The sequence below is a fragment of the Micromesistius poutassou genome (genome assembly GCF_964030765.1).
Source record: "Micromesistius poutassou genome assembly, chromosome: 19".
NCBI lineage: Eukaryota > Metazoa > Chordata > Actinopteri > Gadiformes > Gadidae > Micromesistius > Micromesistius poutassou.
The window spans coordinates 14,266,685-14,292,081 of NC_140289.1; the positions used below are offsets into that span (position 1 = coordinate 14,266,685).

The 25,397-nt window shown below is 45.0% G+C and overlaps 3 protein-coding genes across 3 annotated transcripts; 1 reads left to right on the forward strand and 2 right to left on the reverse strand.

Annotated features, from left to right (window-relative positions):
* The first annotated feature begins 4,972 nt into the window (after positions 1–4,972).
* rd3 (retinal degeneration 3, GUCY2D regulator) lies at positions 4,973–10,208 on the forward strand. Its single transcript, XM_084484198.1, has 3 exons — positions 4,973–5,204; positions 7,507–7,808; positions 9,603–10,208. Exons 2-3 carry the CDS (start codon positions 7,519–7,521, stop codon positions 9,931–9,933), a joined length of 621 nt encoding a protein of 206 aa, XP_084340324.1. The 5' UTR covers positions 4,973–5,204; positions 7,507–7,518; the 3' UTR covers positions 9,934–10,208.
* Positions 10,209–10,445: 237 nt separating this feature from the next.
* LOC311363987 (uncharacterized protein) lies at positions 10,446–13,642 on the reverse strand. Its single transcript, XM_084483982.1, has 7 exons — positions 13,507–13,642; positions 13,073–13,139; positions 12,427–12,579; positions 12,100–12,158; positions 11,926–12,009; positions 11,576–11,665; positions 10,446–11,455 (listed from the first exon to the last, which is right to left on the reverse strand). The coding sequence occupies exons 1-7, from the start codon at positions 13,507–13,509 to the stop codon at positions 11,405–11,407; spliced, it is 507 nt and encodes a 168-aa protein (XP_084340108.1). The 5' UTR covers positions 13,510–13,642; the 3' UTR covers positions 10,446–11,404.
* Positions 13,643–15,478: 1,836 nt separating this feature from the next.
* rhag (Rh associated glycoprotein) lies at positions 15,479–25,087 on the reverse strand. The gene is made up of 10 exons (XM_084484112.1): positions 24,665–25,087; positions 20,925–21,108; positions 19,630–19,780; positions 19,386–19,533; positions 18,858–19,024; positions 18,331–18,468; positions 18,093–18,211; positions 17,649–17,722; positions 17,382–17,455; positions 15,479–16,743 (listed from the first exon to the last, which is right to left on the reverse strand). The coding sequence occupies exons 1-10, from the start codon at positions 24,852–24,854 to the stop codon at positions 16,669–16,671; spliced, it is 1,320 nt and encodes a 439-aa protein (XP_084340238.1). The 5' UTR covers positions 24,855–25,087; the 3' UTR covers positions 15,479–16,668.
* Between the last annotated feature and the right edge of the window lie 310 nt (positions 25,088–25,397).

A 25,397-nucleotide genomic window follows, 5' to 3' on the forward strand; every position in this document is an offset into this window, starting at 1 on the left:
ACGCACGCACGCACGCACGCACGCACGCACACACACACACACACACACACACACACACACACACACACACACACACACACACACATACACACATACACACACACACACACGTTATTTAGAAGGGTTGCATTCCTGGCACACACCTGTGGTGTAGCTTAGCTATGAAATGTGATTAACAGTCAAGATGGGTTCCAGAGATGCCCTGATTGGTCAGTGAGCAGGGCGCAGCCTAGAGCCTTGTTTGTCTCATACAGAGAAGATAGCAGTCAACCAGTACAGATATTCCCAGAGAATTTCACTAATAGCTGACAGATGGATATGTCATTTTTAACAACTTTGACTTAAATGATAACCCTCAAATTTACACAAAGCACCTTTCAATTATTTATTTTATTCTTATGTTTATATCACAGGGACAGTGCAGTATATATATATAGCATCAGAGGAAGCTACAAGTATTTTCTTTGTTGAGAGTATTCAACACCACGTGCTACAAACATTAATGAACATTAATGAATAAAACACACAATGAACAGGTCATTAACATAACTGATCCCAATACATCTAGGCAGTGTCGGCTCGTTTGATTATGTTTTGAGAACATGTTAATATACATATCTGCGGTATCTAACGGTGAGATTGCAGATTGCAACCGACTGAATACCCCTCCTCACATCTGCCCTTCCCACTACGTAGGAGAGGCTGTGGTTTACTGGTCTGCACGGTCCCAGTAGGTTTTACAAAATGATGGCTGGTCTATGACAGCATCGAGCAGCCAAGTGACGAGGTTCCTTGATGGATAGCATTAGTGTTGCGTTATGTAGTCTGTAAACTAGAGGTCTCGTGTCCCCTAGAGCCGCTCTGAACCCGCTCCCTATGTAGCCATAAAGCTACCTCATTCTAAGCTAACGAAAACACAATTCTTGTTTTCATGAGACTATACACTAATTAAAACATATTTAGGATTCATTTGTTACTTCCTTCCTTTCTTATGATATCCATATCTGCCAAGTGTGTTCTTCTACATCAGACATGGGGAGCATACGAACCGAGGGCTGGAGGTTCGTGGGCGGCGGTTCCGAGTGTTTCCCACAAAGAGACTGTACTGGGCTGGCCAGGTACATGATCGGCCACCAAAGTACATTTTTATTAAGAGTGGTTGAAAGCAAGCCGCACCATTGCTTTAAACATTGTATTCCTCTGTTAGGGTTAGCCCTAACCCTAATCCTGACCCGTGTAGGAAGGATTGCTGATGGCTTCACAGAGAAGATGGCTAACCGAATAGCTCACAAATCGGTATTAGGGATTATGTATGTCCGTCACACCCACACCACACCCACAATACATGGCCACGTATTTGTTTTCCTATGTTCCCGGGTCCTATGTCCCCCTGGTCCTATGTTCCCCGGGTCCTATGTCCCCCCTGGTCCTATGTCCCCCTGGTCCTATGTTCCCTGGGTCCTATGTCCCCCTGGTCCTATGTTCCCCGGGTCCTATGTTCCCCTGGTCCTATGTTCCCCACTTTGTATGTGACCGGGGAACATAGGACCCTTGGTCAATGTTCCCCGGGGAAAGAATAACAGACCGGGGAACATAGGACCCTTTTTCAAAAAAAGGGTCCTATGTTCTATGGTCCTATGCACCATCAGTGCCGAATTCCACGGCCTAACCCTCTCCTCATCATATTTGGATATGCGCGTCACGTGGCCTGTAATCTACCGTAACAAAATGCTGAATTAAATCAGCGATGGCATAGTTTTATGTCATGCAATTCAGCAATTATGGAAATTATGGTGGAAAAACTAAGCCCTTTCTAAATATTATTAGGACCCGTTAAGGAATTGCGGTATGTATTGTGACCGGGGGACATAGGACCCGGGGGACCCGGGGGACATAGGACCCGGGGGACATAGGTAGGCTACGCTCCTTTTAGAGCTAGTGGGATGCATTTTGAAATGTGAGGCTTCTCCGTTTGAATTGTGTTTTATTAAGGCTATTGTTAAGCACGGGGTTCTTTTTTCACCTGTTGTGTAGAAATATTGAAAACAAACCTCTTTCAACCCCCGCCCGCCAATATGTGGCCCTTAGCTTACTTTATCCAAGTCAGTAAGTAATCTTTGCGCCACCTTGTGGTCGTATTGTCTGAATACAAACAGTGTTTAAACTTAAATGTGACAAATGTAGCCTACTGTAAATCCTAAAATGACCATTATTCACTATTCTCCGAGTAGCCTACCCCGGGTTGCCAGATGTGAAACAAAGCACGCACACAAATTGGATCAACTGAGATGTACTAGATTCTTCTCTACCCAACATAAAAGCACCATCCTCTTTCGAAAAGCATTGTCCTCTTTAGAAAAAGCTCCATGACCAGAGCTTTATACACTTGTAAATCTTGGAGTTGCATTTGAAAGATTCAATTAATTTCTATTAGATAATATGCAAACGTATAAATTGGCTGATCAACCTAGTTTATAATCATAGTTGTCTATATATACTATTTGTGCTCGTTGAGCTGCTTGAGATATAATGATGCGCTCGGCTTATCTTGGGCTCATGTTACTTCTGTGTCCAAAACCTGGCAACCAGCGTGAGCGCCGAGCAGGAGGAGGGGCGGAGCCAGCCCTCAGTGATCATTTGGACTGCAGTACCCGCTTTAAACGCTCGGTGGCAATGTTACACATTCTACCTTTAAATGTCTTTATTTTTTGGCAATGTCTGGTAATGTCGAGCAATATTGACTTCTGAAAGACGCTTCCATTTTAACTCAGATTAGGCTACAGTGTGCATCAGTGTGTGATGATTGATTGAACTGATATCTGAAATCTCCCACATGTTTTCTTTTTATCAAACAGTAAGAACAATAATTGTATTAGACATCATACATAGTAGATATGTCACATATGTTAATGTCCCTTTTACCAAAACAAAGAATTCTACCTGCATTTGATAATGTGGGACAGCTCAGTCTGTGATTGGTCTGACTCTCTGCTTCGCTCTCATTCATCATTTTGCCATTGTTTTGTGTCATACATTGCATTGAATTAATAGATCATAAGAATAGTTATAACCACATAATTATTATAAATATATTTAAATCATTATTTATATTATATATATATATAATCATTTTTAATGATCATTAAAAAAATAAGTATTCAAAACCCAATCCAATACTCTAACATATAAACAACAAACATTGTTCAACAATCATACTTCGTTCTTACCAATCTTTCTAAATGTTATACCTAATTGTGTGAGTACTTACTTACCTACAATCTAAACACAAAACAAAAAGTCTGATTTGTGGCGGTCTAAACCCTTAAATCAAACCACAGCTCTCAACCAATCAACGTCTATCCCAACAGAAACATTGACCAATGACGCCCAAAGGTGTATGGTCACCTGATGTCTGGAGGTAAACAAGAGGGGGGAGGAAAGCTATTACTTCACAGGATTAACACACACATCACTGTGGATTAGAGAGACAGATTCCACCTGTCCATCCGTCCATCCTTACAACCCGGGGGGGGGGGGGTAATATCCAACTGTCTGACTGTCTGACACACACACACACACACACACACACACACACACACACACACACACACACACACACACACACACACACACACACGTTGTACCTATCCGTCTGTCTCTTTCATCTCCAGGATTTAATATCCGTTTGTCTCACACACACACACACACACACACACACACAGTCAGGGACAGACAGACAGACAGACAGACAGACAGACAGACAGACAGACAGACAGACAGACAGACAGACAGACAGACAGACAGACAGACAGACAGACACACACACACACACACACACACACACACACACACACAGATCCAGTATAAGGCTAAACAAACAAGGGCTTTGGTCATTGTTTTGGCCATGTTCCTACTGGCTCCCTGTTAGAAATCTAAATCCAACATGAATCACAAGCAAGCAGGTGAGTAGGGGTTAACCTAATCTCTGGCTAATCTCTCATGAGCGAGGCTATTTGTAAGTACATTTCTTTTTTTCCACACGATTAGTCATAGTGGTAGGCTGAGAAGTCAGATAGACGTCTCAGAGTCACAGCTCACAAACACCAACACACACACACACACACACACACCTATTTAAAACAGAGCACAAGGGAGGAGGCAGAGGAGGTCAGGGGTTACAGCGGCCACAGGGGGGTGGGGGGGGGGGTGGTGCTGAATCATCGCTTCGCAACACAATCACGCCAGAGGAGATAGAAGCATTCACATTTCACACCTCCACACTGAGAGAAACCACACAGAACCAACAACAAACCACAACATCCGCCCACACGAGCTACCTTGGTTTCTCCTCAATTGTTTTCTCTCTCTTTCTCTCCCACCTAACATGCACACTTGCAAGCCTAAACATGCACACTTGCAAGGGCACACCACACACACACACACCCCCACACTTAATTTATAGAGGCTGACCTCTGTTTTCTCCCGCACATGTTAGCCAACCATGGACTCAAGCATTATTCTGTCTCTCTCTCTCTCTAATCGCTCTCCCTCTCTCCCTCTCTCACCCCGCCCCTACCCTCCCTCCTTATCTGCCTCTCCATCGCTCTCTGACTGGTGCTCAGCTGATGGGAGCTTACCGTGTACAAATAGGCTTAGGGAGCATCACTATGGCAACGGCAAATCGTAAAACGCAACATAAGCACTTCATCAAGGGGTTGTGATCCGAAGCTCCTGCTGGAGACGGTGGCCCCAAACCACCCGCAACAAGTGCCGCCCGGCCAGGAGCAGGAGCAGGAGCAGGAGCAGGAGCAGGAGCAGGAGGAGGAGCAGGAGCAGGAGCAGGAGGAGGAGCAGGAGCAGGAGGAGGAGCAGGAGGAGGAGCAGAAGCAGGAGCAGGAGCAGGAGCAGGAGCAGGAGCAGGAGGAGGAGCAGGAGCAGGAGGAGGAGGAGTCCTTGGAGGAGATCGCACCTCAAATACTACCAGGCGACGGATGGACACGGCGGAGGCAGTCCCAACGAGATAGAGACAGAGAGAAGATAAGAGAGAAGAGTGCGAGGGCAGCGCAGATGGAGGGGGAGCTGTAGTGCTGCAGCCGGCAGATTGTTTCACCAGCAGCTCCGTAACAACTACAACAAAACAAAGGGAAGCCATCAGTGTTGCGTGTTGTGCGTCTTCTGGGCTCAAGACACAAACTCCAGAACAGGTGAGGGAGAGGTTTTTAAATCAGATCCCTGTTTGCACTTGAATGGATTGTTTGATTATGCATTTATGATGATCGATAATAAAGATAGGATCATCAAAATAATTATAACAATAGTTATAATAACAATATGACGAGCTATAGCCCCAAAAGTAGAAATGACAAGCTTGTTAGATGATTTAAAAATTGAGTCTTGTGACATACTAAATGTGTCATACTTGGAATACTGATGAATAAGCAATTTAGCTAAAATGTTAAGATTAAGATTCAAGACAAATTTGTCTACAAAAATACAAATAGAGGACAAAGTGTATTACAAAAATCATCATGTTACGTTAATCTTTAGTTTGGCCGATGGGTCTCACCAGAAGAAGCTTAAGAGAGGAGGGAGGGAGAAGAGATTGCTTTTGAAAAGGAAAAGGAACTGCTGGCAACAAGAGGGGGTGGGGGGAGGGGGTTGGAGAGACTGCACCTGTGTAACAGATGGGTAGGGCTCTCCCAGAACATACAAGTGTGCCTTAAAAAACTCAGGGTCACTCGCTTCAGGGATCTAGAGATGTCAATCTGATGGAAATCATACTTATCGTATCATATTATATAGTCCCGCCCTTACACTCACGGCTTGCACAAGCTAAGGGCAACCAAATGGGTTTTCAACAAATAATTGCAATCATGAAAGGACCAGAAAGCCCCTTTGACTGATTTTTGGAACGAATTGAACCAATCCGAGGCTGATCCTCAAGAGGACTGGCACAGCGTTCAGCGCAGCCGTCCTGATGAAGTTATGTAATAAGGACCATTTCTATTCGGCTCAACATGAATAGAACAAAGTAAATAACAACCTCTCCTATTGGTTGATATAGGCTTCTATTTATCATATGAATAACACAAATTTAAAAAAGCATATATTAACGATAATGATTATAATTAAAGCTGCAAGCAGCATTTTACGGGGGCAAAGCCTAACGTAGACCATGAAGACCCTGACAGACCATTAAGACCCTGCCATTAAGACCCTGACAGACCATTAAGACCCTGACAGACCATTAAGACCTTGACAGACCATTAAGACCTTGACCATAAAGACCCTAACACATGAGTCTTTAAAGTTTTCAATTGATCCTATTTTGATTAACTTTAGCCTGGTTAACCTTGACCTATGCTTCTTTAAGTACACCAAGTTTGGTGATGATTGACTCAAGTTAACCCCGTCACCTAACATTGATTGGGCTAATTTGGACGTCCAACCGCCATTTTGTTACAGGTTCTGCGTTTCCTAGGAACATTTGCTCAACATGAGGAGAGACAAATGTCTACAGGATTTCATGACTGTAGGTGAAAGGGTTCAGGATATATGGCCGTCCAAAGTCTGCATTTTCACTTAATTGTTAATCTGGATACAAATTGAAGAGGTTCATCCTCACCCATGTGCCTTTGACTACGCCAAGTGGTGAGTTAAATTTGGGTGATTCTGAGCCTCCATGTTGTTCAACTTCATCTTACTTGAGCAGTTAGAACATTTGTCCCCAACAGCCACTAAGTCGGTCCCGCTCAAACATGAACTGTGGTCCTTTTAGTTACAGGCCACGCCCATTTCAATGCCACAACCCTAACTGAAAATGTGTGGATGTCATCTTGTTTGAATTGTATCCTGAACAACTTTTGTATTCTCAGGATTCTCAGGGCTCAGGATCATAGGTGTCCATCTTGATGTCGATATAAGCATTATAAGTCTTTACGTGTATTAAAACACACCTTTTTAAGAAGTAAATGGGTCCTGGGGGCTTTTTATTGTACAGACGTCCCTTTACGTCAGATATTAGTCCATATATGATATGTGCAAAAGGGTTTTATAGGTTGTTGAGGCAGATTTGTTCACCATGAGGATATTGATGTGTGAACAAAGTTGAATGACTGCAGGTCAACGGGGCCACAAGATGTGCTTGTTCAAAGTTTGTGTATCTGGACTATTGCTATAGAGGCACCTTTGGACCAATCAGTGTCATTTTTCTTCTATGTTAATCTTGAGTCAGCCTCTACTAATAGCCTCTACAGCTGTAGAAAGTTTGATTTAAAAACGTGCGAGCAGTTTAGGCTGTGTAAGTCAAACGTGGTGGAATAATAAAAACACTACCGATTACAATAGGCTGCCTTCGCACTATGAGCTTGGGCCCCTGATGAAGGAAATATAATCACCCACAACAATGTAAACAGAAACATAAAGTAAGAATGCTCTTGGTAACAAGAAAGGCTCTACTTGTTGTTTCTCCTCACGCCGCCCTCGTGGGCCGGCGTCGTCCTCTAGCAGAGCGGGCTCATGGCCTCCTGGTTCAGCTGGAGCGACCCGTACCACCGGCGGCCGCGGCGGGAGCCCTCGGACGTGGTGGTGGACACGCTGATGCTGGAGTTCACCTGGCAGCTGAAGGAGGCCGAGCGGCTGCAGCGCGAGCGCGACAGCGAGTACCGGCGGCTGAAGACGGGCGTGGACTACAGCTGGCTGGCGTCGACGCGCCGCAGCTCGCACAGCGTGAGCACCGGGGAGCGGCTGGGGCTGGAGGACCTCTGCTGCAAGGTGCCGCCCGGCGACTGCGGACTGGTCATACTCAAGTACGTACCGCTGTTAAGAGTAGGACACAGTAGGACGATGTAGGCTCTACATGTCCACTCACACCCAGTTCATTTGTAGCATTTATTATGTAGTCCTTTATATATATCAACTGTTCTCATTTTTATGCTTCACTTCCAAATGGTGGTATATGGCGTAGGCCTATACAACCCTTAGTTAGACTGGGTACAGGTTTGCATTGAAAGGGACAGATATATCAACTTTTCTCATTTTTATGTGTGCAAAATGCTTTTCAGAGCGAGATAATCCCTTTTTGACCAACAATGTGTTTCTGACCTTAAAATGTGATTTGTGCTCAAAACCCAGAGTCCCACTTAGTCCCACTAGGATTCACTGGCCCATAATCATGCATGGGCATTCCTCATTTTATAGTTTGTGATTGCTTCATTTCCCAGTTTAGGTTCTGGTACATCGTGGCCCTCCCATCCCTGGGAGGAGGGCTCCCTCTTTCTGTGCTCCTTTGCAATGTCTCTTCCTTGATATTTAGTTTTCCTTGCCCTTTAAAAACCTTTAGAGGGCTAAGGGTTAGGTTGGTGGCATGTCACGTAGGCTGTGAAGCCCTTTGGAGCTGAAACTGTGATTAAGGGCTACACAAATAAATATTAAAGTGGTTTTAGAAGACCTGAAGCAACCACACATAGTATAACAGCTCTAAATCATGCGCTAGAAAATTGACTACTCTTGGGACTTAACAAAATCAATCCTCAATACAATTAAATAAACACAAACATTGATTAACGCATGGGAAAACAAGCTTTGACAGCAATAACATAAAAACATCAGGTAAACAAGAACCCGGTTCCACCCATCCGTGTTGCTATCCCCCGTCCACTCCCATAGCGACAGAGACTCCCGGGGCTCAGCTGTTACAATCTTCTCCTGGGAAGCCCATGCTGCTTAGTCGATGTTTCAGTGTTATACTTTCACACCTTTGGTGCAAAGGTGAGGAGTGGTGTTTTATTAAGGGCAAACCATTTGAAGGCGTGACTTACTGACACAGCACAGGTGTGAAGGCCTACATCTTATTAAGTGGCCTTACGGTTAAGGGTAATAGTGAGGCGTTGCAGATGTATTATAATTTTTCGGGATACAGTATACTTGCAATAATAATATTGCATTACTGTCCATGGCAACATTACAGGCATTGTAAAGCTAGCCAAACATCACACAATACATATTCCCAACATTTCCAGGGTCATTCTATTCAGTAATTCACTAAGGGTTCAGAGAGATTTCCACGATACCATTGTCAGAGCAATCACAAGAGCTTATCTAATATGGGCGGGTTTGATTTGATTGTACAGAGGAGCTCCTAACCAGAGAGCCATTAGGGCACATAAACAAACAAGATGGCTGCCGCGCATGAGTCACATGTTTCAGTGCACTGATTGGTTATAGGTCCGTCCAATTACTCCCAGAGGCATGTTGTCTGCGCCCCTTAGAAATCGAGAGGTTCACTGCACCTTTAAAACAAGAACCAAACCCCAACACCGCTTGTACATTGGTTTGCATGAGATAACTTTCTGTAGGTAAAGAAACATGCTATTGCATGCATAAGCTGATGGGCTGCTGTGGTCTCTTGTTTATCGCGCATCTATGTGTCACAAATATCCTCTGCTTATGAAACGGACTGCCACAGAATAAGAAACGCATTTCTCTTCCAGGAGGTGTCGGGGGGCGGGGTTTGGTTCTCCTTGTGAATTATATGTCGTTTTTTTTTTTTTAACACAAACTGAACGGCGTCCAATCTGTTCCCCTGACGTCTCGTTCTCCAGGATCCGCGAGGTGCTGGGGGCCAATCAGCCCGACGCCCAGGAGGTGCTGGGGCTGTTCCGCGCCGTGCTGCTGGAGGAGCTGGACCGCGCCCGGGAGGAGGAGGAGACGCGGCGCCTCACCCGCCAGTGGAACAACAAGCGCTCCATGAGCATGTCGCTGGTCAACTTCCGCTCCCGCATCAAGATCAACCCCTTCGGCAGCACCGTGGGGCTGACCTCCAGCCCCGCCGACGCCGGCGGGGACCTCAAGACCGTGTCTGAGGACGTGGAGAAGGGCTCGGACCCGGGGGACGCCCGCGTCCAGCGGGGATGGAGTCTGCCCGACTACTGAGTACAAAGTAGTCTGGACCCTGGAGTACCCCACCCGACCCCACAGTGTCCATGTGATGGTGCGCGCCTACGTCAGGGGGGCGGGCTCATGTACTTTGTCTTGGCTCCCATCGTTACAAGATACCGGGATAACGGAGCAGATATGCCGCAGTCCTTTTGAGCCACTATGAAGTCCAATCTATTGGAACATGCGTCTTTATAAAGCACACTTGTAAGTCACACCTTTTATAGTGCACTCCCAGAGGATTTGAAGGGTTTTCAAACTCGTCTGTTAATGCAAGCCTCGTCTCCACCTGTTGTCTTGGTGACTAAGATTGGAAATACTATTTTTGATATAGTTAACATTGTCATAGCATTAATATAAATGTCATTTATACCCAACACATGTGTGCCACTATACAAAGAAAAACGTGTCTTTTTGAAATGTATGTGTGAGTAATGAATCGTCTTTGATATGTTTCAACTGATTTATAGTGAAATACAGCAAGCCATTAAAACGCTAATCTCTACTCCCGTTTCTACATGTGAGACACTAGGATACGTCCTCTTAAGTTCCTTACAAGGTTTTTTGAACCACCATTCATCATCCAAGGCCACGTAGAAATTCAGCGCTACAAGGAAACATGCTTTGTCTGCCCTGCATTTTTCAGTTTGCAAATGAAGACAGAAAGAAGGAGGCGATTCTGGAATCATCCGACTGCACAGTATTATGGGGAGTCATTCTGCAGTTTATTTCTATGTCTCGTCTCTTAAACTTGGTAAGCCACATGTTTCAACACAATATCCAACAGACATATACCCATCTAAAATAAAACTTGACAGTTGGTTTAACATTGGAGGAGGAGTTTGCTTTGTGATTGCTCAGCCTAAACCTACCTGAACCGAGGAGCGCGCCGGTCAGTGACTGGCGCTCAACAACGCTATGACCCGAGACACACAATGCTGTGTGATCACTAAACGATGCAGAGACACTTCTCATCCTTTTGATGGAAGATTCTTAAGACAAATAGCCAAACAGTAAGAAAAATTAAAATTAACTTAATAAAACTGCAAATAAACCCAACGTGTGCATACAGAAGCAGAAATTGAAAATAGGGGAAGATCAACCACAGGAGTAATCATGCGTTCACACTGCACTCTTTTAGTAAGGGAGTAAAATGACGTCCCGTTTATTAGCAATAGATGACCTACCAAGTCACCCGTATTGAGAGCTGGCTCCAGTCAAACTGCATTAGGCGGCAGGTCCTCGCACGGTGAAACGCCTCCGGCCACGGTGACGGGCGGTGGCGTGGCGCGCTGGGGCTGTCTGGGCGCTGATCCGTCAGCTGCCGTGACAACACCTTTGTACTAATTGTCCGGGAGACGTGGGCGGGCGTGGGGCCCGCTCATTCTCCTGAGCTCGGTGGAGAAGACGGGAGGGGGGGAGGGGGGAGGGTCCACCACGGAGGAGGAGATCATGGATGGTTACACCTTCACAGTGTCGAGTTGAGGAATTCAAGGAGCTCCGCCCGATTCTTCGCCTCCTGGTGGACCAACGAAACAAAGTGAGTACATAAGGATGAGGGAAATGTAAGCCAAAGCTCTTAGCCTGACACAGGCTGTGGCTACGTCTACAGCACGACAAGGGCTTATCGTCGGCGTACCTGTTTGTCTTTCTTCGACTTCTTGACTTTCATCTTGATCTTCTTCCCTGAGATCATGCTGTACTTGCCCTTCTTTCGCTCCTTCAAGAACTTGAAATAAAAAGAGGGGATTTATTTAAGGTGACTGCATGCACAGCTGTGCACTGATAATTAGTACATGAGCACAAATAGATGAGCGTGTACTTTAAAAATGGGATTTCACAGAGGTACTTAATGAACAACAATCAGGCATACTACCATGATGCACTGAATGGACTACTACAACTAAACTACTGCCTTAACGAAAATAGTTATCATTGCGTTATTAATCCCACTACATTACAAGCATCAGTGCATGAGGAGCAGAATACCCTGGAGATCTTGACGGGGCCAGAGGTGTCCTCTTTTTCTTTCTTGTCCTTTTTCCGCTTACGTTTTTTCTCCTTCTTCCTTTTCTATTGTCACAAAAAGCAAAGCAAAGTCAATTAAAAATTTACAGGGCTATCAAATTGTTTAACACATCAGTCTCAATGGAGACAATTTACCTTTTTGCTTTTGTCCTTTTTCGTTTTCTTTGACTGCTTTCTGGATTTACTTCGGGAATCTGACCAAAAAAAAAAAAGTATCACACAATAATTATTTAAATGAATTAAGAAAACCACAGCGGTACCCTTCTTAATACCAATTTTAAATGTCAATACGTTTAAAAGGTGACACTAAATTTGTTTAAATAACTAACAAATGTCTAGAAACATTTTAATGAAACCCTTTAAGCTTGAGTGAAGTTTTGACATAATAAAAACCAATAAAAACATTCATACTAAACGTGAACGTAGGACGGACAGTGCTCGGCGTGGACGGCTCACACTCACCGCTGCTGCTGCTGCTGCTGGAGCGGCTGCGGCTGCGGCTGGACGAGCCCGAGGAAGAGGAGGACGAGGAAGACGAAGAGGTCGACGATGACGAGCTGGAGGAGGAAGAGGAGGACCGGCTGCGGCTTCGTTTGCGCTTCCTTTTCTCTGTACCTGAACAAAAACAAACAAATACCACTGAATAAATAGGAGTCAAGTTAAAATAAATAGCCCTTCTTTTACCTATACTTGTTGATGACCCATTTAGGGAGATTGTGCAATTATAGATTAGCTATTGGGTTGGAAAAATGATCAATTGTAATTGACATTGTGAAGAACATTGAAAATACACACGACTACCAAAATCCGTACCAGCATATTGATGCTGATTGATCATTGCTCTCACTACATGACTGCTAAAGACGGATACTTCCTTATTACACTCTGCTGCAAGCATACATTACATAAACATAATAAACATTTATTTGCAGCAATGTTTGCTATGTAGGCAAGCTTTTAATTAAAATATTTGGGATTGATCCTACTAAAACCACTTCTTGTTTCCAGTTGGACATCTCTCCTGAGAGCTACGTGGCTGTCAGGGTCCACATCGAGCCATCCCATGTCCGCATGCAGTCACAGACACCGGGGGGACAGCTCCACTCACCCGCGCTCCTGGATCTCCTTCTTTCTTTCGTTCTTGAACTCGAACTCACTTTGGACTCCATCGTTGACTGAATACACCGGGGAAAAAAGAACGTATCAAGCCCCTCGAAATGTGAAGTCGGTGATCGCAGCTCTGCAGTGAGACTGACTGGGAAAGTGCATTCGTGATGCTAGTCGGCTAATGGCTGACTTAGTGGGGAGGGTGGCGGTGATCCTAACAGTATGCAAACCACGAATACGTAACATTGGGAGGTTATAACGCCGTACTTATAACCACGCTAAAGGCCAGAGGTCATTCTGAACACGGCTCGTTTTCTGTGTTTCTTTGCGGTGTCCAGAATAACAGATCAGCCTCGGCTAGCCGGCGAGCTACGCTATTAAACCACATTTCACTGTAATGTATGGAAGGGGACGAGAGAACGTTTCGCAACTCACCATAGCTGCGAGTGAATGCCACTCAACCCTGTAAACACACGTCTGTATGCAATATTACAAACGAAGTAATAGTATGAAATAAACCCAAATATCGAATACGCTAACTTGTCCCGTTGGGGGACATTTTATATCCCATAATGCAACAAGGTTTGTTTCTCTCAGAGCGCGTCGTAGGACGTGGCCTCTAGCGCCCCCAGCGGCCGCAACAGGTAACACCTTCCGTTTGATTAGTTCTATGACAGATATTAAAGGAGACATATTATGGTGTTTTCCCAACAAGTAAACATGTTATATGAGTTCCAGAAAACATATTTTGAAGCTGTTTGATGGAAATAGCTTTTAGGAAAAAAAATCTTCGAATCGCTATTCCCCTCTGTTTCAGTCCCTTCAGAATGTGCTGTTTCTGGTGTCTGTAGCTTTAATGCAAATGAGCTGCTGCCCATTGACCAATGAGCTGTCAGAGTGAACCACCGCATGGAGGCGAAGTGATTGTTGCCGTTTGCAGACTCCCCGAGCTCTATATCTATATAATATAATAATAAATAGGTATCTATATAATATAATATCTAATGTCACGGCCAAAAGCTATGTGCGCTTCGGATGATATTATGAATCATAAAGACTGTGTCTCTGGTCCTTCCACAACAAGTAAAGACTCGTAGTGGGGGTTATCTCGGCCATGGTTGAGAAATATTGGGGCAAAGGAACTTTGGCTTTGACTCTCTGAAGTCCAGATTGAACCGTGACATGGAGGAGAAAGGGATTGTACTCCCGGAGCTGAGCTGCTGGACTGCCGCCGAAGCTCCAGGGGGGGGAGCTCTGGCGGCAGTCCAGCAGCTCCGCGGACTCCCTGCCAGGCAGTCACATCACGGCAAACTGACATCTATTTTTGTATGGAATCTCCCTGCTTCTGAAATGCGCGAACATCTCCGCCCAGCGCTCGTCCGCAAAATCTTATCTACGCTCTGATTGGAGGGGGATGGGGAAGTGGGTGGTAATATTCAAATGTATCCCCCTCCTACGTAGGAGGGGGCGCCGAAACTGACTCGCTCGTTTTTTGTAACTGTAGATGGGGTACTTTCAGAAATGTATATCTCACTCAAAAAATAATGTACAGACTTATTTCAAAGTTTGTATGCGTGTGGAGAGACCAGAGACCCCAAAAAACACACGAAATCCCAGGAAAAGTGTTGTTTTCATAATATGTCCTCTTTAAGGTATTTTTTCAGCGGACTACCCCCTTCACTGGCACAATTATTTTTTGGATAAAAATTAATGAAATGAACATAAATAATGTATGTGCGTTCTATTTGGCAGTGTAAACATGAACATTAAAAGGGTGCAAATACTCACAATTTAGTGAGAACCATTTCTCCCCACAAAAGAAGCACAACGCCATGGGAGGGTCAGAGAATGTAGAGGTTAATCCCATTCAAACATATTCTTCCTGAAACTGACGCCATGTTGGTATTTCTGAATGTCTTTTTCATGGACTCTCCTTTCTTCTTGTTTTCAGAATTAAATTTCAACCACTTGTCCATTTTCTTGATTATATATTATCTAGCTTTCAGAATTGAACTTTGCTCAGGGTGAAAATAAAATTAGTTTGCCTTTTTATACCCCCTGCAGTACTCCAAAGTACCCCTAGGGGTACGAGTACCCCCATTTGAGAACCACTGGTCTATGAGACCCGTTCATAAAGGATTAATATTTTTACAAATAATTAAACATTCCAACTATATAAGATAAGCAACCTCAATTCCCAGTCTCTCTTGTGGCCTGGTGTAGGCCTAGTGCTTCACCTCTTTCCCTCTTGTACATCGAAAAGAGACTGAAAATTGAGGGGAACGTCTAATATTTAAACAGATTAATGGTTATTTCCTGCCATGCATCAGCACATAATACACATATTTTAAATAAATATATATATATATATTTTTATCTCAAACCTTCAAACAAACGCTCACCAGTATTGTATAAAACCACATTTAATGTGACAGTATTAGTATCTCAACAAAAAAAGCTTTGTTTAAAAAAAGGGAACAAAATGCATGGCTGTTTGGCTGCACATCATAGATGGTTTGATCATTGAATAATTAATCAATTCTATTCATAGTTGGTTTGAACTGGCCCTGCCTGGTTTAGGTCCACCCCGACAAGGCACAACTCAACACTCGCACAACAGCACATCATCGCTCTTCTTAAACATGTCTTTATGCAAACTGACCATGTCCATTTCACTGAAAAACCTATCACTGTACATAGGAAAATACAAACACATCATAGTAATGGAGTACAGAAGAAAATAACACTGAACAAACACAGGAGTCAAAGAGGGCTTAAAGGTCCCATGACATGCCACCAGGTGTGGTGTGATTAGCCGTTACAAGCCGTTTTGGAAATCTTCCCCTTGTAGCAAACGTTGCTAATCTAGCCGTCACACATCTAGGTGGACACACCCACCTGTGATGTCATAAGGGGAAGATTTGCAAAACGGCTTGTAACGGCTAATCACACTCACACCTGGTGGCATGTCATGGCACCCTTAAGCAATGGGGAAGCTTACAGCTGGTTAATAGAAATGTAGAGATAGACAATGAGCCACATGAAGGTTAAATTTTTATTGAGTTACTATCATTAGTACCCAGCTCAGACCCGGGTGGGTTGAGTTTGGTCTCCAATCAGCAGGAGAGGGCTCCAGAGAAGCCTTCCATTACAGGCCTAAGCTTGCCTTTTGATTTTCACGTACAAAAAATAGAAGGCATGGCAATGGCACATGAAGTTAGTTAGTTAGTTAGTTGTTAGTTTTGTGGCATAGCAAACAATGTATTAAAGAGTTAAGAAAACCATACTAATGGCATAAAACATGCTTTTACACTTTAGTATAATAATAATAAGTAAAAAAAAGTAGTATAAAACAAATGGCGTGGGATACAGTTTTCTACAGTGGTTTGTAAATGAGTGCTGATACGAAACCTCCTGATAAAAAAGACCCTGAAAGAGGTTGTTCACACTGGAAATACCTGAACATGTGTGAAATTGAGAAATCACAATATTCTGTCACTCTGCTGTAACTAATCATCTGACATTTATTTTGTATTGGCTCTGGTGAGTCATTCGCTCGTTCTCAGCGGCGTTCTCCTGGGGCTGCAGCGTGGCGGTCTACACCTCGGCCTTGTTCTTGTAGTGCTCCGCCGTCAGACCCTCCACGTGCTCCTCGTGCTCCTCCTCGGGGACCTGGCACACGCGTTCTGTCGTTAGGCACTACATATAACCATATTATATATATATATATATATATACATATTACACACCACAGTATGTTCACTTGATCCTGATTAGTCAATAACGTCTCAAGGCTGTGACTTATGTTTCCATTACGGGACCCCTTTGCCTTTAACCGTTCTGGATCAATGTGATTAAAACATCTGCCATCTGCAAAACATATATAGGCTTGAAGCACCGCTTAAGAATATGTTGTATAAGCTTATTAAAGGCTGCTTCCTTGTTTTTGGAAAAATAACATAGACCTACTTGGGCGGTGGTGAGCAAACAGGGTTTTACGTCCGCCTGATCACCCCTGACATCCCTTATGTCCCAACAATGGGAAAGCCTCATGTGGTTTATTACTTACATACCTTTTGGGGTGTGTTGATTTTTAATAGGACAAAAATAGGACGAAAATAATGAGAGATGGTAATTGTGTTTTATAAATGCAGTTTCTGTGATTTATATTGCCTAATAACCGCATGAATTATGCTTTTTAAAGGAGTCACATATTTCCTCTCAGTATATTTACAGACAGCCGAGAAGATGCAATCATGTAGGCCTATTTGTTTGAGTGGTTTTCTGTATGTGTTTTCAAGCCTAGTTACCTCCCAGTAAATTGAGTCATCAAAGCAATTTTGGTCAGGAGGTTGTGCCCAGAATGGTAGTTTCATGATGAACCCTGGGAGTGGAAAAGAAAACGCTCTTCACACCTTGACACACACATTTATATTCATATTACATTCAATGCAAGAATACACACTCTACCAATAGAAAAGTCCAGACTTTCAATGATTGATTTTTATAAAGTTGTTTCTGTGTCTATATGAGGTTGACACAGAAAGGCTGACACATCATGTTGTTTGAGTATAGACCTGTTATGACGCCCCCGATCAAAGCAAATCCAAGTGATGAGGCCAGAGCAGCTGCTTGCATGGTAGCTTTACCGCTGAAAACAAACAAGAAACAAAAACAAACTAAATACAAACCAAATATTTTGGAAATTCTAATCGTCCCTCTCAACCTGCACATCTTAGCAGCCTCTAGTGGCCTGAGTTGCAGCTACAGCTATAGTTATATCATTTTCAGACGGCTGCTATACTGTCGGGGAATCAAATGAAGGGGAAAAATTCCCTTAATAGATTGACTCATGGATGGTTTATTCACGATCTGGAAAGCTGGCTGGTGCAGGATTACACAATCAGAACACATGTTTATGTCGGCTTACTGCTTTTCCATGCAAGTCTGTTAAACACATGGAGAAGCAGCATGCGAGCAGCGTGGTTAGTGGGTTAGCCCTCATAGGCCTGTCAACCTACTCCTTCTTCCCCAGGGCCACGGCCACGATGCCCGCCAGGCCTCCCAGGATCCCAGGCATGCCGTGCAGGTTGTGGACACCGCACGTGTCCTGGATTCCCAGGTTGGAGGCCAGAATGGGCTGCGACCGGGAGGACAGAATTATCATTTATTTGTATTTTGTATCAATCTATGAATCAACATTCATAGATACGTTTAATTTTTTTTTAAAGCTGATCTTAACCGTCGAGGTTCACTCACAGACAAGTATTTGAAGCCCAGGGTGGAGATGATTCCCGCCACGAATCCAATCAACATGGCGCCGAAAGGTCCGATGTTCATGTCAGCGCAGGTTCCTACGGCAACACCCCCAGCCAGGGTCGCATTCTGGATGTGGACCTAAAGTGCCGCAGCATGTGCAGTCATTAGAAGAAGAAAAAAACACATCAATGTGATTTGTGTACGTGACATTCCTCACATTGTGTAGCATTGGGAGGGTCGGATACTGTGATGGGCTAGGGTGTCTGACGTCCAGGTGAAAGGAAGCACACGCACGCATGCACACACACACACACACACACACACACACACACACACACACACACATGCACACACACACACACACACACACACACACACACACACACACACATCCTATCTGTAAGCATTTCTGAGGAGAATAACTGGCCCCTTGGTCATGAATGACCTGACTGTCTCCTAGCTCCTCATGGTAATGGGTTACTGTGGCCATGGCAGCATTACCAGACCGCTGGGCAGCTCCTCCTCACCATGTCCAGCTTGCCCTTGTGCTCCACCAGGCAGGAGATGGCGTAGGCAGAGACCACGCAGGCCGCCAGGGAGAGGTAGGTGTTGATCACCGCCATCAGCTGCGTGTAGCCGGGCTCGGCGATGGCGGAGTTGAAGCTGGGCCAGAACATCCAGAGGAACACGGTCCCTGGGGGGAGAAGGAACGTCAGGGGCCCGGCGCACAGTCACAACACCTGGTAGTAGAAGACCACTGGTACAGAGACAGTTGAAGACAGTGGAGGATTATCAGGGCGTGTATTTAGGGTTGGGAGGTATAGCCCTTGTATAGCAGGGACTATGAGATCTTGTGTATGGTATTGGTGTTTATGAATCATTGTTATAGTGAATTATTATTATTATTATGAATTATTATAGTTATCATACAGTCATGGGAGGTAATGTTCTGGAGATAAGAAATAGGTTTTCATATATCTGTAGTCTCTATATTACTGTGACAGAAGTTAGTCGTGATAGGTCCACAACAGAGGGCGCTGGGAACAGCACCTTACCGATCATGGCAAACAGATCAGAGTGGTAGACGGAGCCGTCGTTCTCGTGTCCGTTCTTGAGGCCGGGCCGGTAAAGAACCCGAGCCACCGCCAAGCCAAAGTAGGCTCCGAAGGCGTGGATGATCATGGAGGCCCCTACGTCGTTTGCCTACGGGTGAGAAGAGTGCAGCGAGCCAGCCTCGTCAATACTGCAGCCACGGGTCGATGTCAGGTTCAGGGGAAGCTGGGTTAGTGGGTCCTTCACCTGGAATACGTTAGCCACCAGGTGCTCATTGATGGCGAAGATCCCGATCTCCAGCACGGTCATGATGAGCAGCTGGACCAGGCTGGTCTTCCCCAGGACGGCTCCAAACGAGATCAGGACTGTGGCTGTGCTGAAGTCTGCGTTGATTATCCTGTCGTTGAGGGGAAGAGAAGCACAGATGAGGCCGGAGGCAAATCACAAAAAAAAAAAGTTGGTTCTATTGGTTCTAAAAGTTGGTTCTATCAGTTCTATCGCTTTAAGCCTGTTGAAAAGTGCTCTCTAAATGCAATTAATTAGAGTATCAGAATTTAGGCCTTGTTAGGGTTTTTGCTGGCAAGGCCCTATCTAGGGGAATTCAGGGCAAAGCAGATCAAGGTTTTTAAACAAGTGACTCTTTGAAAAGCCTTAACAACGCGCAAGACGTTTCCCACTAGTTCTATTAAGCTCATTTGTTCCATTCATTACCTTCGATGTGGGCTGGACACACAAGGCTACAATGCCACATCTGTGCTATGCAAGTTCTGGATCCTGTTGTGGAGCATTTTGTATTTGTGAGCTGTGCTCGTCTTGACCTGCATATGACCTGTCGTGTGAGCTTTGTAAACTGTAAATGAGGTCCATGTTATTTTGGTCAGCATCCTGTGAGTGACCAATGTCTCGGCCACACTCAGCCATCTTGAAGGTGTAGGCTTTCATGTGGAGTGCATGCCAACACCCCATGTTTGCAGGCTGACCAAATGTGATCTTTGAAAGACCACCTTCTGAGGAGTGGCTGTGTTTTGTGCAGTGGCCGTTCCAGACCATTTCAACTTAGGGTGCAGGCTGGGCCTTGTTCTAATCAAGGGGCCACAAGACCATGTTAATGCTGGGGTCAGTTGTTCTTATCACAGGGCACCAAGACCATGTTAATGCTGGGGTCAGTTGTTCTTATCACAGGGCACCAAGACCATGTTAATGCTGGGGTCAGTCGTTCTAATGAAGGGGCCATAAGACCATGTTAATGCTGGGGTCAGTCGTTCTAATGAAGGGGCCATAAGACCATGTTAATGCTGGGGTCAGTCGTTCTAATGAAGGGGCCATAAGACCATGTTAATGCTGGGGTCAGTCGTTCTAATGAAGGGGCCATAAGACCATGTTAATGCTGGGGTCAGTCGTTCTAATGAAGGGGCCATAAGACCATGTTAATGCTGGGGTCAGTCGTTTGTTTAAAGTACCAATCAACGTCAGTGGTTCTTTGGCCTGCGCCAGAGAACAACGACATTTTCACAACAATCCACAAGAGGAAATGGACCTACTTGAAGATGTTGATCTTGATCTTGCCGTCCGTCAGGTGCCAGAAGCCCTGGGTCAGCAGACCCCACTGCAGGCCGAAGGCGGCGAGCAGCAGGTTACCGCCCACGCTGCTGAAGCCGTACCTCTTCAGGAAGGTCATGAGGAAGCCGAAGCCGATGAATATCATCACGTGGACATCCTGGAACACTGGAGACACATGCCAGGTGAGAAGGTTTTGGCGCCGCCATCACTTCCCTTCAAGCGCTTTCATGCATTCATTGTGTCACCGACACTCAATGAAAGCATCACATAGCGACACCACAGAGATCACAGGCCACCACCTCGATGGCCATGCGCTAAAACCTTAATGTAACGCTGCGCAGGCCCCCAGAGTAGACCCCGTTGTGTGTCAAAGGCTAGGATCTTTGACTCTGTTGTTGGAATGCCTCGTTATTGGACTGCCATGCAGTGAGTGATTCCCAGTGAGACTAGAAAGCGTTGTAAATACGGATGTGTCCCATGCAGGGCATAGCGGGTTCAGTATAACGTTGTGAATGAGATTCTGTGATTCCTGCTGATCTTGTCGGCTTTGGTCACACACACACACACACACACACGTCAACATTAACACCGCATGATCTCAATAAACCCTTCGCCTTTTAAGGCTCCCAAAGCGAACGGAACGCGCAAAGCCATTTGTCGCCGTTAGTTCCAGTTGTCACAACATCGGAGGAGGTTGAACTCAATCTCAAGGCGCTCTCCTCACTGGAATGTGTTATTTGCGTGAATCCCCGCTGTGGTAACTCGCAGCTTGAGGCCGGCTCTTTGTTGTGGAGCAGCTGGATCACGTCGACGCTGGAGCTCATTGAAGACCAGGCCTGGCTCGTAGGGAGAAAAAATTCCCATTTATTTTATTGAAAGAATGTAATTAAATATTGTGTGTAATATACAATATTATTGTATTGTATATTATTGTATTGGGGGGGAGGGACATCTGGAACACATCCACCATGTGACAGGGAACAGGGAAGGAGGGGAGTGGGGGAGTAACATTAAGCATGCAGGGTCGAGATAAGAGAGGGGCGGTTTGAAACTTCAGAGACGTTTTTGAGACTGAGCCAATGGTTTTCCACTAGAACAATACAGTCCATCATCATTTGATTGCAATAAGGAAACACTGATCCACAACTACAAAAGCATGGTCTTAAATATAATAGAAGGCATGAATGATATAACAAACAGTAAGATGATTCACGTCTCTATCGATTAACTAGGAAAATACATGCAAAACCAACAAAAATGACACTACTGTGTGTGTGTGTGTGTGTGTATTATGTCTGTATGTATGTTATGTTTGTTTCTAATGTGCACAAAAAAATAGCATAGTAGATCTGATCTAATATTTAACATCCCCAGGCCAGCTGTGAGATGGAAAGACCTCATCCATGCAAAAAGCTTATGCAGCTTCTACAGAACTTACTATTTACTTACACTCATTGGCTAACTCTGAATGGCTGCTGTTGATTAAAGCGTTTAAATAAAGCTGATTTTCAGCATGGCCCGAGGCATAATCACATGCCTGCTACATTATAAATTAAAGTTACCTTACTTTTAGACACAATTGAACAAACTATGATTTGTGAAAACAATATCCTCCCTATTCTATGTTTCTTTTAACCCTGTAACTGAAGACAGTTGTAAAAAACGGCACATCCATATACAGAATGAAGAGTGAGCAGAGGAGGATTTGGAATGCAGCCCGTTTCAGTTGGCATGGCATCCAGGTTATACTGGACTTCCTAAGAGATCGGTTTATAACAGAGATGTTACAAAGTATGAGATTTATCACAATCATAATATTTATCGTATATATATAGCTACATATAAATATATCTGGGTAAGAAAGGGAGCAGGGATGATATATAACAAAAAGAGATAGTAAATCTCAAGGGGAATAGAGTTGTTTTCTATTTATCTGCACTTTGCTCATTGCTATTCACACGTCATCTGATCAATCATCCTCTTGATTCAATTCAATTCATTGTATTTGTATAGCCCTTAAACAGTCTCAAAGGACGTAACAGGCCATACATTTATCCAACCCCCCTAGCCCCCCAGAGGGCAATAACAAACTCCCTTAATTAGCAAGGAAGAAATCTTCAGAAAGAAGCAGAGTGGGACCCCTTCAGGGTTGGTTTAGAGTGCAATGGGGGGCAAAACATTTTAGTTTTTTTTGTTCTGCCAAAAACGTTCCCAAGAAACGTTATCTGCCTTATTGAAGCCTAATTGAACCCTGAATGTTAAATCCTGCAACAAGCATTTAGCAAGCATCTGGAATGAAGCGATGAAAGTAGGCCTACATGACTTTAAAAGGAACATATTACATTCTCACCAACATCACAGCTCAGTGATCTTTGGAATCAAACGTTGAAACCAAATGAGGGGTTCTCACAGCGGATTACCGACTGAGAGCGGTTCAGTCATGGTTCCACGTTCGACGGAGGAGGGTCGGAGTTCAGATGAATTCACACTTCTGCCCGCCCCGCGCTCACGGAGAGTTGCGTCGGGGCTCCGACGCACAGGGCTGCCTCATGGGCGCAGATCCTGGGGGGGGGTTGTCCCCCTCAATATAACTAATTTCTAAATGTATTTAATCTAAAAAATATATATGTATTTATCAGAAGCCAATTGCACGTTTGAAATAACACACATAAACATAACAACTTTAAAAAAAGTTTTGTTTATGTCCCCCCATGTATCCGGCAAAGTGGTCCAACCACCACATCGACCGACGCAAAATTCGAAAGCCTGCGTTTGACTTTTAAGAATATACCAAGCAATATATCCAGTTGATATATTGATTATAATGATAGATTTTTTCCCCCCAATTATATAAGGCACTGGTGTATCGCAACCAACGGAAAATACTACGTTATAACAATAAAATAATAATGCTCCCCGTTTGACCAATCAGCGATAACTTGCCGCCACCTCCCGCAGAGAGGGAAGGCGCTTCTTCGCATTGGCGCAGGTCATCGCAGGTCCATATCACATAAGTGTGATATGGGCTTTCCTTTCCTCCACCACGCCCTTGTAGTGTGAAGACTATTTTAAAGTGTTGACTTGTGTTTTTGTTTTGCTTAACCAAGTGTGTCTCCTACACTGGGGGCCACCTGGCCCTCTGTGCTGTCGCTTGTTGATCTGTGTGTGTGTGTGTGTGTGTGTGTGTGTGTGTGTGTGTGTGTGTGTGTGTGTGTGTGTGTGTGTGTGTGTTGTGTGTGTGTTTGTGTGCGGCTATAGAAGTAACTAGTGGACAACAAGTGGACCCCCACGTGACAGCCCTTATCTTCTCCTGCAGACCACTCATGGTCTACCAGTCATATTTTCAACGCACAAGCACGTCGCACAATCTTGTTTTTAAGTGCGATTAATTTCTGTTTTATAAATGACTCCTTTAGACGACGAGCTAAACGAGCGTCACGCCGTATCCTTCAGTGTGTACCACGTTCACGTTCTCCACTGTCCGTGGAAAAACAAACTCAAACAGCGCGCGCACACACACACACACACACACACACACACACACACACACACACACACACACACACACACACACACACCGTTAATGATTACCTTACCGTTGTCTCTCATGAGGACTGTCTAGCAGCTGGGCCTTTTGGAAAGCACCTTTTGAAACCCATGAAAAATAACCAACCATAATCCCATTACCCCCCCCCCCCCCCCCAACGGTAGAGAGACTCACTGGGGTAGAGGCTCATGGGGTCGTCTGGCTCGGCGTGGGGCGTGGAGTTGCCGGGCTCAGGGTCATGGTGGTGGTGGCCCTTGCCGTCGTCGTACTCCGCGAACAAGGCGAACAGGAGGATGGTGATGACCTCCAGGCCCAGAGCCAGGACGGGGAACTTTATCCTCATGGTGGTGGCGTACGCAGGCATCCCCACGTCCCCCGAGTGATCACTGCTGCGCTGCTGTCTTGTGTTCTTCTCTCTCTCTCTCTCTCTCTCTCTCGCTCTCTCTCTCTCTCTCTCTCTCTCTCTCTCTCTCTCTCTCTCTCTCTCTCTCTCTCTCTCTCTCTCTCTCTCTCTCTCGCTCTCTCTGTCCCTCGCTCACACGCACACTGACACACAGGGTCGTCCTCGGCCCTCCTTATCTGCGTATCCCTGCCAGGGGTCTGGACTGGTGTGACACACGAGGCAGGGGTAGCTGTCTAGTTTTAAATTGGTGCAGGTTTTGCGGGGACCAATGACAGAGCTGCTGGGGCCGCTCTGTCCCCCCTCCCACCTGCCCCCCCCTCCCCCCCACCAGTTGAACACACCCCCTCCTCCCCCTTGCCCCACGGATTGGTCTGAACATACAAGGGATGGGCATCCTCTCTCTCCAGTCTGTAATCAAAGCACTCTACAGGCAGAGGGGGTTTTAGTTTTGAACCGCTACAATTGATGACATATTACATTTATACACGTATTTTAACAGCTCAA

Coding starts and splice junctions, on each gene's coding strand:
- rd3 (XM_084484198.1), top strand. CDS start 7,519: ATGGCCTCCTGGTTCAGCTGGAGCGACCCGTACCACCGGCGGCCGCGG. Junction 7,809..9,602: donor TGCGGACTGGTCATACTCAA/GTACGTACCGCT, acceptor CTCGTTCTCCAG/GATCCGCGAGGTGCTGGGGG.
- LOC311363987 (XM_084483982.1), bottom strand. Junction 12,159..12,426: donor CAGCAGCAGCAGCAGCAGCG/GTGAGTGTGAGC, acceptor TTTTTTGGTCAG/ATTCCCGAAGTAAATCCAGA. Junction 11,666..11,925: donor GCCCCGTCAAGATCTCCAGG/GTATTCTGCTCC, acceptor TTTTATTTCAAG/TTCTTGAAGGAGCGAAAGAA.
- rhag (XM_084484112.1), bottom strand. CDS start 24,854: ATGCCTGCGTACGCCACCACCATGAGGATAAAGTTCCCCGTCCTGGCT. Junction 21,109..24,664: donor CCCCATGAGCCTCTACCCCA/GTGAGTCTCTCT, acceptor ATGTGTCTCCAG/TGTTCCAGGATGTCCACGTG. Junction 19,534..19,629: donor TGGTGGCTAACGTATTCCAG/GTGAAGGACCCA, acceptor TCTCACCCGTAG/GCAAACGACGTAGGGGCCTC.